The 17,745-nt window shown below is 49.6% G+C and overlaps 1 protein-coding gene and 1 pseudogene across 1 annotated transcript; one reads left to right on the top strand and one right to left on the bottom strand.

Moving 5' to 3' along the window:
* Positions 1-5,172: 5,172 nt before the first annotated feature.
* Positions 5,173-7,685, bottom strand: LOC147981699 (uncharacterized; annotated as a pseudogene).
* Positions 7,686-7,688: 3 nt separating this feature from the next.
* Positions 7,689-10,303, top strand: LOC125546072 (cytokinin dehydrogenase 4). The gene is made up of 5 exons (XM_048710203.2): positions 7,689-8,551; positions 8,682-8,809; positions 8,894-9,154; positions 9,274-9,536; positions 9,643-10,303. The coding sequence occupies exons 1-5, from the start codon at positions 7,945-7,947 to the stop codon at positions 9,965-9,967; spliced, it is 1,584 nt and encodes a 527-aa protein (XP_048566160.2). The 5' UTR covers positions 7,689-7,944; the 3' UTR covers positions 9,968-10,303.
* The last annotated feature ends 7,442 nt before the right edge of the window (positions 10,304-17,745 follow it).

Below are 17,745 nucleotides of genomic sequence, written 5' to 3'. Positions count from 1 at the left end.
CCCTCCTCTTTCCTTCCCCCTCCGATAAATAAGGAAGGGCCAGGAGGAACCCAAGTAGGATTCGGTCCTACTTGGGGCACCTCCTGGCCTCTCCCCTCCCCCTCCCACCTATATATATGTGGGGGCGCCCCTAGCACACCCCAGACAATTGTTAGCCATGTGCGGCGTTGTGATAGCCTGGCTTATTAGGGATGATAGACTACTCATATCAATAAGGAATTCCTTCTTTTCCGGGAGCCCATTCGGATAGAACTTCAAAGTTAAGCGTGCTCAGCTTGGAGTAGTGTCAGGATGGGTGACCGACCGGGAAGTTGCTCCCGGGTGCGCATGAGTGAGGACAAAGTGCGCAGAAAAGACTAGTATTGATCTGTGGGGCCAGTCTAGATCCCGCTAGGAGTAACGACCACCGGCGGGTGTGTCCGGGGCGTTACAAGTTGGTATCAGAGCCGACCCTCGCGGTTACATGGATGGTTGCGAACAGGTGCGTGGTCATGTTGTTCATGACGTTTGTGACCCGTCGTGGCACACGACATGGCACATGTACTGGACTGGAAGCACAGACGTATGTGTCAAGAGGGAACGTTCCTGTGGCCCGACGAGGACGTCGGTTCCTCTGAGTGGGGGTGTATGTGATAGCCTGACTTATTAGGGATGATAGACTACTCATATCAATACGGAATTCCTTCTTTTCCGGGAGCCCATTCGGATAGAACTCCAAAGTTAAGCGTGCTCAGCTTGGAGTAGTGTCAGGATGGGTGACCGACCGGGAAGTTGCTCCCGGGTGCGCATGAGTGAGGACAAAGTGCACAGAAAAGACTAGTATTGATCTGTGGGGCCAGTCTAGATCCCGCCAGGAGTAACGACCACCGGCGGGTGTGTCCGAGGCGTTACAGGCGTCCTCCTCCACCGTTTACTCCCATGGTCATATCTTCGTAGTGCTTAGGCGAAGCCCTGTGAGGATCACTTCACCATCATCGTCACCATGTCGTCGTGCTGACAGAACTCATCTACTACCTTGATGTCTTGCTGGATCAAGAAGGCAAGGGACGTCAACGAGCTGAACGTGTGCAGAACGCGGAGGTGCCATGCATTCCGTACTTGATCGGTTGAAGCGCGAAGAAGTTCAAATACATCAACTACCTTGAGAAACGGTTCCTCTTACGGTCTACGAGGGTATGTAGACACACTCTCCCCCTCGTTGTTATGCATCTCCATGGATAGATCATTGCGTGTGCGTAGAATTTTTTTTGTTTTCCATGCAACGTTTCCCGACACCGAAGATGCGCATCTCCCACATTGACCCGCAAATCGGACGAAGCATCCGTCCGCGGACCGGGGAGAGTCAGTCCGCGGACATGGATGCAGGACGCGGCCATCCAAATCTAGTCGGGTACATTTCAAATAAGATTTGAAATAACTAGAAAATTTTAAGCAAACACATCGGATTTCATTCAAGTTCGATAATTTACATATACGAACGATATTTCAGCCGTTTAACTGAAAACAAAAAACTATAACTTGTATCGGATGACCACCTCATACGCATGGTCACCCTGCCCGGCCGCACCACCGTCACCGTCCTTGTCGTCGTCGTCCCTCCAGCGGAGGTAGGGCGCTAGTGGGATGCGATAGCCTTGTCCGGCCGTTGGCGCTCGGGAAAGAGCCGCTCCGCTTCCTCATGTGTTGCAGAGGGCTGTCGCGACCAATTCCAACAGCGCACGCAGAATCCTGGCGGCGGCCTTGCCCCAGTCGCTAAGTGACCACTCCCCGCGACATTGGTGGATTCGCCGTCAAGGAGGCAGCGGCACCTGACGGTCGTTTCCACGATGGTGACGGGGCATTCGAGGGCCCAGGCGGTGGCAAGGTCTGTGTCATTGTGGACCCATTCTGACGCTACGTCTGACTTGTCGAACACAGAGTGGCGAGCAGCGTTGAGCAGCCCGCAGCGCTCCTATTGCCTCGCCGCCCGATGCTCCTCAAACATGATGACCCTTGAGCCAGAGGGACCGCTGCCACCACCGCATCTGAGGTACTGGAGTATGCGGCCTCGCGCCTTGGTGATTGTCGGCGGCCGCTCATCTTTGACGCGATGTCCGATCTAGACGTCACGGTTGTAGTGGTTGTGTGCTGGCGGCGAGGCCGGCTCCTACTTCACGCGGCAGCCGATCTGAACGCCGCGGTTGCATGGCGGGGACGGTGGCTCCTCCTTGATGCCGAAGAGGGGGTGATGTGGGCTCCTCCTTCACCTGCCGAAGAGGGGACGCCGGCTCCCACTTCACACGGTAGCGCGGCGGGGATGGCGGCAACTGTGGCGCCAGGCCAATCTGATGGAGCGACCCAATCTGATGGAGTGATCGCTTTGTCGTGAGCTCCATCTGACAGACAAATTCCTTGTCCATCAGAGCCCCTCCGCGAGGAGGCGTGGCTGCTGCTGTGGTCGATGCTCCTGCGACGGCTTCTAGTCCTCCTCGCCATCGGAGGAGATGACGGTCTCCTCCTTTTCTAAAGTAGCCGGCCGCCGTGGATGCGAAGGGGCCTGGCAAGGGAGGGCAGTGGCACCATGCATGATCCGCCACGACAAATTTATGTTGTTTTCCCCTACCGACATGAAGAACCAGGACTTTGGCATCGTAGGAGTTGAAGATGCCCGAGGAGGAGAAAGGGCTCAAAGTGAGGAGGGGCTCGGAGACGATGCATGTGGATGTGTGCATCCCGGTGCACGCCTAAATGGCCGCGGCCCGGCCATGCGAAGTGCAGGTGAGCCCACTTAAATGCAGCGCAGCGGCCAGAGTTGGTTTCTCGAGACGTGGTGTCTGCCTACATACCGGCCAGCGCCAAGTGGCGCGGACGTTAGATTGAAAGCGCGGGAGAGACCAGTAAATTTTTTGGGTGGGTCAGGACAGTCAAAAAATAGGCGTGGTAGTGGTCTGGGCGCCCGCAAAACCCTTGCTCCCTAGTTTTTGTTTCCAATTTGCGAAAAAGATGACGTCCGGACAGGTTGGCGGACCGACACGGGGCCGCGTTGGATGTCAAAACATGTTCGGGCCACACGGTCCGATGCGGACGGTTTGAGAATCAGCGTTGAAGATGTCCTATACAACATGTATTTTTAGAAACGCTTTTGCGAGGGGAAAAACATGCCGTCGGGAAAGAACTGTGAGTCCGTGAGCCAGAAAATTCTAAACGGCAGTCAATGTACCTCTGATAGAACTACTATAGCACTAGATGAGCATGATATCATGTAGTGAACTAATGTGCCATGCTCCTGTTCCAAAAGCAGACATGATCGGATCCCTGGAGCACGCATGGCGGGCCACGGCCCCCCAGTCGGATCCGTGCCCCTCCCCGGGAGCCGGCACGTCGGCACGGGACGGCAGGGCCCGCGAGCCGAAAGCCCGCGCGACAGGAGAAACGCCAGGCGGGACACGTGGGGCGCGGGGCCCCGGCGAGTCCACCGCTCCACTTCCCCGACATCCCGAGGCCGGGCCGCACCGGCGATCGCTCTCCGGCCGCCCTCGCCGCCAAGTCCGGCGCATGCATGCACAAATATCATCCCCTCTCTCTCTCTCTCTCTGTGAGCGTGACAGTACGGTGCTGCTGGTCACACATCAGCTGACGAGCCAGCCAGTGCGCGCACACAGAGACATGGAGTAGACGGAAACAAAGGGGGAACACCTGTGCCAAGTGCCCATATAATTGGTCGTAGACAGGGGATTTTTACACGTCAGGACACGAGGTTGTTTTCTCGAAAAGATGTACTAGATGATGTTCTCCCTGTCTGTGTAATGATACAGTCAGCATCTTTGTACTGCCACGGCCTGAGGTGGTACTTACCGCCCTGGTTGCAAGTACGAGTTTGACTTTCCCGTCCAAAAGAAGTACTGCTTTGACGTCTGACGGTAAAATAAAAAGGAAATGCAAAAATGGAAGGATGTGCGAAATGAAAGTGCTCGCAAAAAAGTGTGTGCGTTCACGTGTCTGGCGATGACGGGTTGTGTGGACGGCATTGACACAGATGGAAGCAGTCAACAGGTCAAGTGCCAAAAGTGGTCGTCGCCAGCACCATCGATGGCGCACGGGCTGCCATGCGCTTCTTGGTGTAGTGGTTGGCCTGGCCCAACTTGAGGCGGTGTTCTGGAAGCAACCCCGGCCGTGAATATATCCATTCCACCAAGTGATTGCCGTTCTCTCCAGAATACGTAGCAGAATATGCTTGAAAAGAACTTGTTTAAGAGTACATTCCACATTTTACCTCCTAACGGTAGCATCGTGACAACTTTTACTCTGATATGAAAAATCTTGACCTTGTTTTTCGCGAGAAGGCCATGGCATATACTAAACTAGTAAAGTTATGCAACATGTATATGACCATCCTTAAAAAAAAGCTGAGGCTAAAAGGAACAAGGTATTTGTGTGTGGACTAGTCCACGAGCTGGTCATCCTACACTATCTTCTAAACGCCTGTTTTCTTTATCCGTAGCACTCAAAATAATCATAGAAAATATCACCATTCATTCATAAATAGCTTGCAAATATTCCTGTACAACAATAGATCAGCCGTCTCTTCTCCAAAAAAAAAACAGAGAGCCTGGGGTTCCTCTTCCTTCTGCTGGCGCCGCCACCGGTCCGCCTTGTCTTCGGTAGCCTTAGGGCCACAGGGCTCGGTGGATTTCGGCCCTTGCCGGTATGAGGGCTTCAGTTTTAGATGTTTCTTTGAATTTTGTTAGGGTTTGAGCCCTGCTCAGGAAAACGAGACAACGACGACTCCCTAAAGATGAAATAAGATTCTTCCCGCCTAGATCTTGTCACAGTGGTGCGTGTAGCATCGTCAATGTGTGTGGGATCTGTCTTTGATGGATTTGCTCGTAGTTCGTCTACATTCGTGTGTTTTCGGGTTGGATCCTTCCGATCTACGATACTCGTCATCGGTGGTGGTTGCTATTCTCGTGCGCTGGTCCTATGTGGTCTTAACACGACAACTTTCTGACTGCCTACAAGCTTTGCTTGGCTTCAGCGAGGGGAAGGGCGATGATGGCGGCCGCGCCTTCGGCTTGCTTATAGTTGTCACTAGGTGGTCTACGGATCTAGATGTATTGTTATTATTACTGGTGTTCATTGTACCATCATGATTAAAAATGAATAGATCAAAAATTTCCCTTAAAAATAGTTCAAATGTAAATTTTATATCTGAGATAATCGGATGTTCAACAAGCTTTTCAAATTCATCGATTCAAAACTCAACGATACTTGAGTAGTAATCGACACAAGGCATCCCACACACTATTGCCCTTGAGCTTCATACGACAATCTATGAATGCAAATGATCTACCCTCGATCCTGTAGTACATCACAAAAGCACATTCGCGCTAGCCAACGTGATAATTATCAATTTCAAACATTGAGTGGATCGACGAATTGACCAACATGTAGAGCAACAACGATCTCCAGGTTGACAAGGCCGATGGCCACATTGTTTCCACTCGTGCAATCGCACTACAAAACTTCATGACGACGTTGAAGATGGTGTACCACCGCTGGGCCAGTGACTTCACATTGCAACTATGGACCAGATGCGCGTTGCAGGGCGCAAAGTGCTTTTGTTCAAGAAACGAAACACACACATTCTTCCCAAACAACGAGCCCCCTTGCCTCATGCCTACAAAGTTGGCAGATACGGCCTTCCACACATAGCACATCAACTCATTCTCTATCATCAAGTACTCCGCTATCATGCTTACTCTAGAAAGTAACAAGAAATTCAGCAAAAAAGATCAGGCATTTGACCGAACAACGTCGAGAGTGATGTCCGCCATGGAGGGTGTCGGCCGGGGGGATACTTGGCTACGGACATATCCTGGTTGGACGGCTGCGTAGTACAAGATGGGCAGTGTGTCCTTAGTTTGCGTCCTGTAAAGCCGTCCTTAGTTTGTGTCCGGTTAGCGAGACTGTTATGCGGACCGACAGGATATCGTGTTGGATGGTAAATTGCATCCGGACCGTCGAAATTGATGCGGATGGTTCAGGCGTCGTCGTTGGAAATGCCCTAAATTGTTTCAAAAATGCACAAACGATGGACGCACGAAGGAAAATGTCTCACCATACGCCCTGCGCAACAGGGTACGACAGGAGCAGTAGAAGTTGCCTCCCGGAAGCAGAATAGTTAACGAATTAAACGGCAGCATTTGCGGCATGTGAGAGACGTGCGCGAAGGGTGGAAGGAATCTCCCTTTGTGGAGCCTGCCAACCAGCCAGCCACATACGCAGCCGCCCGGGGCGATGGACTCGACACAACGGTCAAAGCGGTCTCCGCCCTGACCAGGACCCGCGCCCCCTGCTTTGCTTTCTTTTGGCCTCCCTCTGGGTCGAGTTCGACCGAACCACTTGTCCGCACGCACCCCGTCGGCCAGTGCCCGTCCATCGCGTCGTGTCGGTGTCGGTCGGTTTCACATCGATCGCAGCCTCTTTCTTTTTCTACTCCTATTTTGTTACCCCGGACTCCAAATTTCCGATCCTTCCACGCAGCGCATGTGTACGTGCGTCGTACGTGGCCAGGAACCCACGTACGCACGTGAGAGGGCACGCGACGGTCCAAGTCGTACCACAAAGGGTGGTTGCCTGTATGGTGTACGTACCTGTACACGTCGCCGTCAGGGGGATGCTGTTGGATACGAGAAACTAACTGGTCACGGCCCCCACGCCTCCTCCGACCTCTCCTCTCCCACCTGCGCCTGCGTGCATGATTGCTACGTACGCGGACGCGGTTAACCGGGGAGGGAAAAACAAGGGTGGGTGAGAATGCACGCCAGCCAAGTGGTCAAGCCATTCATCCTCCAATAATTATAACTGCATATCATTTGACAGCAGCTGCTCTGGTCGGTCAGTCAGTCTCCGGAAGAGAAGAGAAACAACTAGTCGTTATTTACCAGGTGTGATGATCCAAGCCCATACGTTTTTAAGGTAAAAAAATATATTGACGAGAGCGTATCACTGTCTGGCGATGGTGAACAGCATGTGAACATGGCACAAAGCATGTAGGCGTCGCTGCGGGCTGGGCGCGGACAGCCTCATGCGCGCCATGTGACCCTGCGACTGCGAGCGCAACGAGGTTCGGAGAAGATCCGTCCGTCGACCCGCCGGTGTCGCGTCGCCACGGGAATTTACAAATCCGGCCGGCAGGGCACGACAGCGCTTCGCTATGCCGGAGCCTGGTGCCACTGGGAGGAACACACCTGCATGATCCATGGAGAATATATGATCTTTGCCGCGGCTGGCGCTCCATGCGGAATCGATCCGATGCTCGATCGGCTGAGAGTCAGATATTGGAGTCGTGTCTCTTCCACTGGGGTACGTTTAACGGCCGGCAGAGGCAGACACATGGCACCCCGCCCATGCATACATGCTTCAGATGGACGAGACGGCGGAGACCGGGCTGTAAAAAGAAACATTTGCGCCACTACGGCATGTCTCCGTCCAGAATGTGCAAGCAAAAGCAACAGGGAAACCAAGCAGTCGGTCTTCGTACGGGTTCTACTTCTACGACCCAGCAGTGGCCGCGATTGGTTGACCGCGCCACTCACGTCCCCCCCTGCTGCTGCTGCTGCTGCGGCTGCGTCGGCGTCGCCACCCAGCCGGCCCGCCCGCGCGCGCCCTTTAAATCTGCCCCTCCCTCCCACTCCTCCCTCCATCCATCCCCACGACGCCCTTCACTCTCCCCCTTGTCTCTCTCCGCCGCTCCTGTTGCACCCTCCAGCAAGCCAAGAACTCACTCGCGCGCCGGTAATTATAGGCAGGTTGGTTGTTCTCCCTTGCAAGTTTCCTCCGCCGGCGCCGGCTTGCCGTCCACCAACCTGCCGAACTGCGTGGACACTTGGGGAGGGCTAGCTAATCGGGGTTGGCCGCGCAGCTTTCCTGAGGTATATATAAAGTTAGTCCGGGGAGGCAGCCATGGTGAGGGTGTCGGTGGTGTGCTGCCTCAAGCTGCTGCTGCTGCTCGCCCTGGGCGGGGTGACCATGCACGTGCCGGACGAGGGCGTGCTCGCGCCGCTGGGCCCGCTGCGGCTCGACGGCCACCTCAGCTTCCACGACCTGGCCACCGCGGCCCGGGACTTCGGCAACCGCTGCAGCCTGCTGCCGGCCGCCGTGCTGCACCCGGGCTCCGTGGCCGACGTCGCCGCCGCCGTGCGCCGCGTGTTCCAGCTGGGCGAGCGCTCGCCGCTCACCGTCGCTGCGCGCGGACACGGGCACTCGCTGCTGGGCCAGTCCCAGGCCGCCGGCGGGATCGTCGTCCGGATGGAGTCACTCGGGGGCAGCGCCATGATGCGGGTGGTGCAGAGCGGAGGCGCCGGGGTGCCTGCCTATGTCGACGCCCCCGGAGGCGCGCTCTGGATCAACGTGCTGCATGAGACGCTCAAGCACGGGCTGGCGCCCAAGTCGTGGACCGACTACCTCCATTTGACTGTCGGCGGCACCTTGTCGAATGCCGGGGTCAGCGGCCAGGCGTTCCGGCAAGGACCGCAGGTCAGCAATGTCAACCAGCTGGAGATTGTGACAGGTCTCATACAAACCCAGCCACACAAATTAATTAAGCACCAGGCATCATCATTAACTAGGAGTAGTCAGCAACAAATTAATCAGTAACTACATCTGTACCTGATCCATCGTCCCATGAACACCAAATGCAGGGAGAGGAGATGTCGTCACCTGCTCGCCCGAGGAGAACTCCGACCTCTTCTACGGCGCTCTCGGCGGCCTGGGCCAGTTCGGGATCATCACCAGAGCCAGGATCGCCCTCGAACCTGCACCAAAGATGGTACGTGAATACATGATCACACGAGCAAATCAATCATTTGTCACATTTCATTCAGTTGGACTGATCTCTTGGATACGATTGCAGGTGAGGTGGATCCGGGTCCTCTACTCGGACTTCGCGAGCTTCACCGAGGACCAGGAGGCGCTCATCTCGGCGGAGGAGACCTTCGACTACATCGAAGGGTTCGTGATCATCAACCGGACGGGCATCCTCAACAACTGGAGGACGTCGTTCAAGCCGCAGGACCCGGTGCAGGCGAGCCACTTCCAGTCGGACGGGAAGGTGCTCTACTGCCTTGAGATGACCAAGAACTTCGACCCTGATGAGGCTGACATCATGGAACAGGTGAGTTGATTAATCATTTTCTCGCCCCATGTACATACAAATGCAGATGTTGACGCCTTTGGCCCGCCCAGGTTGTGTGTGGTTTTCAATTAATCTAATCTTTGTCTTTGTCTTTGCAGGAGGTTGGTGTGCTGCTGTCTCGGCTGAGATACATACAGTCAACCCTCTTCCACACCGATGTCACGTACCTCGAGTTCCTGGACAGGGTGCACTCCTCCGAGCTCAAGCTCAGGGCCCAGGGCCTCTGGGAGGTTCCACACCCATGGCTCAACCTCCTCATCCCGAGAAGCACCATCCACCGGTTCGCGCGGGAGGTCTTCGGCAAGATCCTGAAAGACAGCAACAATGGCCCCATACTCCTCTACCCAGTAAACAGATCAAAGTAAGCAAAGCAGTTCCATCAGAAACCTAAAATTTTTACCCTCTGGTTGTACGTAGGTTTGGTGGTAACGGATCAAGTGGTTAAATTGACACATTGTGGGGCGCAGGTGGGACAACAGGACGTCAGTGGTGATACCGGAGGAAGAAATCTTCTACCTGGTGGGGTTCCTGTCGTCGGCACCGTCCGCCTCAGGCCACGGCAGCGTCGAGCATGCGGTGAGCCTCAACGACAAGATCGTAGACTTCTGCGACAAGGCGGGCGTCGGGATGAAGCAGTACCTAGCGCCCTACACCACCCAGCAGCAGTGGAAAGCCCACTTCGGGGCGAGGTGGGAGACATTTGAGCGGAGGAAACACATGTATGATCCCCTAGCAATCCTAGCCCCAGGACAGAGAATATTTCCAAAGGCATCACTGCCCATGTCCTCTTGACAAACAGCATCCGCCATGTAAAGGACTTTGTAAAGCATATGGTGTACATAAATGTAGGTGACCCAAAAAATATCCCTTGTAAAGAGAAGATCTGCCGAAAAAGGCGGCCTGAAGAACACGCAGCATAGCAACTAGTAGTGGTGGGAGGTACCTCAACCAACACTTCAGAGTAGAGCAGCCTGACCTTTAACTCTGGAGGCAATCATGCGTTCCAGGATTATACTGGTTCGAGTAACGACACAAGCCCACCAGCTGTTGTTACAGCGTAGAGCAGAGTTGTGTAATAGCTAGCTAACCAGTGGAACTCATGTAGAATTGTTTGTGTTCATTCAGTCAATAATGGCAGAGAGTAACTTCAGGGTAGAACCTTCAGTATCAAATGATATTGTCTCATTGTCTCTTAAAACACTTGTCTCATCTCAGAACTACCTGCACAAGTTTTGTTAAGCAGGCTCTGTTAGTCTTTAGGAATCAAAATGATATGCTCTGAACTATGCATGCAATAGTAAAGTTTCTTGTCATTTAATCAACCACGCTTGTTACAAATAGTGAAGCTTTTGGAAGGAAATTCTCTTGATATGTGCATCCAACACTAACAGTTGATAGTCCGTAGGGTAAAATAGTGGTTCAACTTCTGCAGGGTATACGAATAATTGGTACCAAAGGAATGGGCAGGAACAAAAGTGTAAAGTTTTGGTGAGGAGGGAACAGAGAAAGAAATGCCCCAAAAGCTGAGCACACAGCAACGGATGCAATACACTCCTGCATTTTATACCAATGAATTGTGATCTACTGTTGTCCCTAATTATCTTCATAGGTAACAAAGGAGAAACAGCCCAAGACAAAAGTTCCTATTTATGAAGAAACAAAAAAACTTACTCTACATATTGATGGCTACTTGCAGTCTTCTCCACACCTTTTTTCTGATAAAGTCTTGGTACTGGCAACTAAGTTGCTGCGTATTAAAAGCTGCGGTGTCAGTTGGCGAGCAATATCATCTAAATAAGTGGAAATAATAGCTGTGATATAGCACATCAGACTGGGAAAATGAAAAATCCTACGAAGCTTCAGAGAACATGGTCCGGCAGGGCAGCTATTGAAAGTGAAATCATGCCGGCGATGTGTAACACATCTCAGCTAAACATTTGTGATGGGTTTCAGTCAGCCTGACAAGAACTGGATAACGTCGGAGGGCAATGAAAAAACTCGTGCTGATCTAGTCCACAATGCAGACAAAGAAACGGGCATGATTGATGTCCAGATGTTATGTTACACAAAAACCTGTCTAAATCTACCTGTACCATTTTGGACTGAACCAGCACAAAGCTGTGAGGAAATAATGGTACACTCTGTTAGCTGCCACCAGAAGCGTCACCTATCAACGACTATCATACACCACATGTGGATTTCAGCAACATGAACATCACTGCTATGCTCGTCTAACGGACATCACTCCGGACCATATTAGAAGCATAGGCTCAAAGTATTACAGACTGAAACTAGTCCTTTGATCTGACAATACACAAGCATTCAATTCCAGCTTATCCAACGATCACTGGTTACGGACTGCAAAGAAACAAACACATGCGATGTATGTAGTACCAGTTAACTGAACACAAACAATTGTACATGAGTTCCGAGTATAACAGATTGACACTAATTCTCCTACATGAGTTCTGAGTATAACAGATACAAACTTCTCATTTGATCTGACAACACACAAGCATTCAATTCCAGCCTATCCATCGATCACCGGTTACGGACTGCGAACAAATAAACACATGCAATATATGTAGTACCAGTTAACTGAACCCAAACAATTCTACATGAGTTCCGAGCAACATAACATACGGAAACTAAATTATACATGAGTTCTGAAGTACTATAACAGACTGAAACTAGTCATTTGATCTGACAATATACAATCATTCAATTCCAGCTTATCAATCGATGACTGGTGACGGACTGCGAAACAAACACTTGCAAGTGCAATGTACGAGTTGAAACAACAGTTGGTGAAATGTCATTCATGTCCAGGGACAGGCTGATTGAACACTAGGAGAGGATGCGGATGACGGGTCTAAGTGGCCTGAAAGTGCCGGCGATTGACCTCACTTCCACCGCTAGACAGTCTCTAATCAAAGCCTGTCCCCCTGTAAGATCAATCATTCATTCAGAGTTCAAGGATCAACAGAAACTGACAGCAATGGCGGCGAACCACACGACAGCCGAATCAGCGATACAATCGCTCCAAAATCCACCAGTGCTGGTATGCGCAGCCATGCAATCGTCAGGTAAAAATTGCAGAGTAGCTGACAGCAACAGGGAGGATCAAAGCTGGACAGAAACAGAATTCGCCGCCGCGACCGCACAGCCCGACCGTCGTCCCAGAAGCAAAACCCGCCGGATCATTGCCCGTGCCAGAAACGAATTCCGCGCGACGGAAGCAGGGACGGGTGCTGGCCCGGCCGGAATCAATCCCTAGGCCTGCGGCCGCGGCGCACGCGCCACGGATCGGAGCGGTAATTAAGGGGAGCCTGAATCGGGGAGGGCGGGGAGGGAGAGTTCACGGTGCGATCGATCGACGGGGCGCCGGCGCCGGCGCCGAGGAGGGAGGGAGGGCGAGGCGGGCGTGCCGCGTTGCGCGGGGAGGTGGAGGCGAAGGCGAGCGAGAGAGAGAGAGAGGCGGCAATGGCGGACGCACGCCCGGGGCTGTGTGGATGGGCCTCGCGGCTTTCGCGGCGTGTGGTCCACCCGCGCGCACGTAGGGTGCTGCTGGTAGTAGGGTGGGCCGCTTCTTCTAGCTCTTGGAGTTTTTAGCAGGCTTCGGCTGTTGTTCGTTCATTAAAAATCGCTCTTGCCCTAATATTTTTTTAAATCGCTCGCCTTCACGAACAAGTCGTCGAAATCACTAGCTAAGGGTTACCCCTTGCGATGGTCATCTTATCTTCTTAGACGCTGATAAATGGCACACATCATGTGCATCACTTATCGCAATCTGGTTGTTTTCCTTTTTTTTTTCATATATTCGTTTATTCAAAACGGTTTTCATTCTAAACCGTGCATTCAAATCCTGAACCATCTTCACCGTTAGATTTCTTGCATCAAACACTTTGAACCTATATCGCATGTTAAGAGGTTTTGATGAATTGTTTCTATGAAAAACTGGATAAATAAAACTAAAATGGATACAGAAAAAGGGAAAGAAAAAAATGGTTCACGCAAACACTTGAAAAAACGGATCCCGGAAGCACGGCCACGGTTTTTCACTTTTTTTTGGAACACAGGCTATGTTTTTTTTTCGGAGAAGCGGAGTTGTGGTTCTCGTGGAAGCAAAACTATGCTTCCATGTGAGACAAATATGTGCTTCTCATGGAAGCACAATTTTAATTACAAAAGAATATTCACACATGTTTTCTCCAAAATGTTGGAAAAACATGCCAATTGAAGCATCACGCCACTTCCTTCTCAGTTATGTGGATTCCCTTCGTTGCATCCAACAATTCCCTACAACCGATTTAATCAAAGGTAAAATGGTGCTTCCGCCTGTTGGCTACAGTTCTTCAAGCATACACCCGCCAGTGCAGCATACCACCATTATCCAGTGGTCTCCTCCGTCGGCCGGACGTGTCAAGCTGAACGTGGACGGATCGGTCATCGAGACTGATGGTGGCTTGACGGGAGCCGGCATGATCCTTCGCGACAGCGACGGCAACATCGTCTTCTCTGCTTGCCGCTCCATACGACACTGCTCCGGACCTCTTCAAGTTGAGCTTTTGGCATGCCATGAGGGTTTAAACCTTGCTCTTCAGTGGTCTACTCTCCCAATGGACATCGAGATGGATTGCATGGATGCAGTCAGGTTGATCAAGTCGCCCACTCTTGACAGATCACCTCATATGATGTTAGTTCAGAAAATTAAAAGGCTCTTTGGTGAAAGGGATAACTCTATTGCTCATGTAAGTAGGAACCAAAACGTTGTCAGTCATACCCTTGCTGGCTTCGGACGCTCGGAGGGCCGGACTGCAGTATGGTTGCGCTCTAGGCCTGCAGATGTTCCTCTGCTTTGTAGGAACGAACTCATCATGCGTTGAGTAATGAAATCCCTTTTAACCCCGCAAAAAAAACCCCTAAAAAACGATATAGAACCCCAGAAAGTTTACAAAAAGAAATTTAGAGGGAGTGCCCAAACAAATGGCGGCAACTGGACATACCTGTAGGTGTACTCTCAGACCACCAAAAATGACCTTTGGAGGTCCCCCCCGACCCCCGTAGTGGTAACCTCCAATTAGTTTTTTTTTGAGGATCGGTAACCCCCAATTAGTTGTTCTCACAAATTACACGCAGCATAGCACTCGCTAAACCACACATGAGCAGGTCCGGCCCATTATAAGCCAAAGATTCCAAGATGGGCCGCGTCTTCTAGCGCATCGAGGAATGGTTTCGAGAAGGTCTAGGCTGAGGCTTGTTTTCATAACATTCCATATCTTTTTTTCACTACGTTTTTTGGATTTCTTTTCAACTTTTTCTTTTTTTGTTTTCCACCGGTCTTCTTTTTTTCCCGCTCAAATTCACACATAAAATTCAAAATTTCGAACACATTTAAAATTTTATGAATTTTCTAATAGTTGTGAACATTATTTGAATCGTGAACTTTTTTTGAATTTCTCGCACATTATTTGAAGTCCTGAATATTTTTTAATTTCTTGAATTGGTTTAAATTCGTGATTTTTTTTGAATTCATGGTTTGTTTGAATTTAATTAATATGTTTCAAGTTCATGAATATTTTTTGAAACTATGAATATTTTTCGAAATTCATGAATTTTTTCATAGTTGTGAATAAACATTTATACAGTTTTAATTCCATGAACTGTTTTAAAATCCAAATAAAAGGAATGCATAGACATTTTTTGAATCCGCAAATATTTTTTAATATGCGAAAATTTTTGAATTCATGGAATTTTTAAAAGCAATTGTGAACTCTTTTCAAAATTTATTATGCTAAAGGAAAGCACCGCTAAAACAACATTGGAAAAACCTCAGAAAGTGAGCGGACAAATGATATAGGAACCGAGCGATGCGACAAAAAAAAGAGCGAGTGGTCTAGCAGTGACCGTCTCATTATGCACGAGAGCTATATCTCACTTGGCGCGAGATGGGGAGTTGCTCTCAGCTAAAGGAACAACTCTCTCGGTTACTAACTGGGCCGACCGGTTTCTCTTCTTCTATTTTTTTTGCTTGCTGGCTCGCAACGAGCTAACTGGGTGTCTCCTATTTTGCACGTAGGTCGCACGTTAGTTAGCTACCTAGCGCATACCCCGAAATCACTAATTAAGGAGTACTCGTTGCAAGGAACACTCCACTTTCTCTGGTCGCGACAAGTGGCGCACATGCAGCGCGCCACTTGTCGCAGTCTGGGAGTTTTCCCTTTTTTTGTAGATCCGTTTATTCAAAACGTTTATCTCTTAAACCGTGCGTCCAAATTTCAAACTGTTTTCATCATTGGATTCCTCGCGTCGAGATCTTCAAAACTAGATCCCATGTTGATAAATTTTGACGAACTTTTTTCCACGAAAAAAACGGACGAAAAAAACCGGGCGAAAAAACCGAACCGGGAGCACGGTTTTTTTCCCTTTCCGAAAGAGGCACGCCCGTGCCTCTTGCGAAATCACAACCGTACCTCTCGTGGAAGCAAAACCATGACTTTCGTGAAAGGAAAAAAATAGAAAACACGTTTTTTTTTGTTTCCGAGAGGCACGGCCGTGGTTCTCGCGAAAGCACAACCGTGCCTCTCGCGAAAGCAAAACCATGACTCTCGCAAAATAAAAAAAAAAACAGAAAACGCGTATTTTTTTCCCTTTCCGAGAGGCACGGCCGTGACTTTCGCGTAAGCACAACCATGCCTCTCGCGGAAGCAAAACCGTGACTCTCACGAAAGAAAAAAAAACAGAAAACGCGTTTTGTTTTTCCCTTTCCGAGAGGCACGGCCGTGACTCTCGCGAAAGCACAACCATGCCTCTCGCGAAAGCAAAACCGTGACTCTCGCGAAAGAAAAAAAACAGAAAACGCATTTTTTCGTTTCTGGAAGGCACGGCCGTGACTCTCGCTAAAGCACAACTGTGCCTCTCGTGAAAAAAAACCGTGACTTTCACGAAAAAAAAACGCGTTTTTTCACGCAAAAAAAATCTCGAATTTTTTTTGATCGAAAAGCTAAGAAAGACCGGGGGAAAACCAAAACGTCGAAAAAAAACTGTTTAAAAAGCCGAAAACGCATGCGGAAAAATAAAAAAAATCCGAAGGGAGTGTCCAGAGCGTGACACGTGGCGAATGGCTGAGAGCGCGTCAAGTGGCGCTGATCGTTGCGAGGCTCGCGAAGGAGCGCTCGTTAACTAGTTGCTCCCGCGTACCCCCTCCAGCATCTGATCCTCTTTTGGGCCGTCCCATTTCAGATTTCTTCCAGTCCCTTCGAGTTTTTCATTTTTTTTGTTCCAGTTTTATGTTTGGCCTTTGTTTCTTCTTCCAGATTTTTCTTTCCTTTTACTTCTTCATTTTTTTATTCGATGTTTCTTTTTCTTTTTCTTTTTTTCATTTTCTATTCTCCTCTGTTTAATCTTTTTTTCCTTTTCTTTTTCACGAACATCTTTCCAATTTGTGAACATATTTTGAGATCAACAATATTTTTCAAATTCTGAACATGTTTTGTAATTTGGAAAACAAATCAAATTCATGATTTTTTTTTACAAATTTGCGAACATTTTCTGAATTCACGGTCCTTTTTTTTTACAAATTTGCATTTTTTTGTGAAATGAAGAACATTCTTTGGAAATTGGGGGATGATATTTGTAATTTCCAACAATTTTTTTAATGAATTTTTTTAAATGCTTGGCATTATTTTAAATTCAGAAACATTTGAGGGTTGGTAATGTTTCAAGAGACATAGTACAGACGTGGACGTTTACAACACACAACTAATCCATATGAGCACTCCTGAGAGACTGAGGCAACATGTTTTCATAGTCTGTCATCATATGCAATGGGCACAGCGTTATATCTCAGGAAGAACAGCGCCAAAATATTTATAATAAATATAGGAAATACGTGAGCACCTGTTCTAAGTTTAGAACTTAAATCTAGGTGCGTTGATTCCACCACAAAGAACAAAATCATCTAAGTTATGTTTTGGTCTATTCAGCTACTTGACGCAAGTTGGTGCACGCTAAGAGCATGTCTCTAACCGATCTCCTAAAAGGCGTTAGAGGAGGATAAATTGGGGTTTCCTCTTCTAACCGGCACCTATCCAAACCTCTGTCACTATTAGATGAGGAATTGTTTTTACTCCGGCGACAACCGAACACCTCCGCGGCCACCCCGTTGCCTCTGCTTGTTGCCCCACTCCGAAGACGGTCGCTGCTGCCGCCGGAGTCGAGGTCTATTGCTGTCGTCACAACATAGAAATTCTAGACACAAGGAAACATGAGGTAAGATCATGCTTGTGTTCTCACCTCATAGAAATCTTGGTTATTGTTCCAAACAGCACCAAAGGCAGACATCTTCGTATTAAAAAATCAGTACCTCAAAATCCCAACCATTTTCCTTTGTTCCAAAGTGAAGAGAAAAAAAATGCAGCAGCAAACCAATTGCCAAACAATAAATACAGAAAACAAGAAATGCAACGGTCAAAACAATTGCCAAACAAGAAACGCAGCAGCAAACCAATTGCCAAACAAGACATAGGAGAAGATATTATTATTATTGAGCCAGAACGGGGAGACATCTC

The sequence above is a fragment of the Triticum urartu genome, chromosome 3A (assembly GCF_056163025.1).
Source record: "Triticum urartu cultivar PI428250 chromosome 3A, HENAU_Tu73, whole genome shotgun sequence".
Classification (NCBI taxonomy): domain Eukaryota; kingdom Viridiplantae; phylum Streptophyta; class Magnoliopsida; order Poales; family Poaceae; genus Triticum; species Triticum urartu.
This window is presented reverse-complemented; position numbering and strand designations above follow the sequence as displayed.

Excerpts from the sequence above, each read along its gene's own strand:
- LOC125546072 (XM_048710203.2), top strand. The coding sequence starts at position 7,945 with ATGGTGAGGGTGTCGGTGGTGTGCTGCCTCAAGCTGCTGCTGCTGCTC. Across the intron at positions 8,552-8,681 it reads CCAGCTGGAGATTGTGACAG|GGAGAGGAGATGTCGTCACC; the intron begins GTCTCATACAAA and ends CACCAAATGCAG. Across the intron at positions 9,155-9,273 it reads AGGCTGACATCATGGAACAG|GAGGTTGGTGTGCTGCTGTC; the intron begins GTGAGTTGATTA and ends TTGTCTTTGCAG.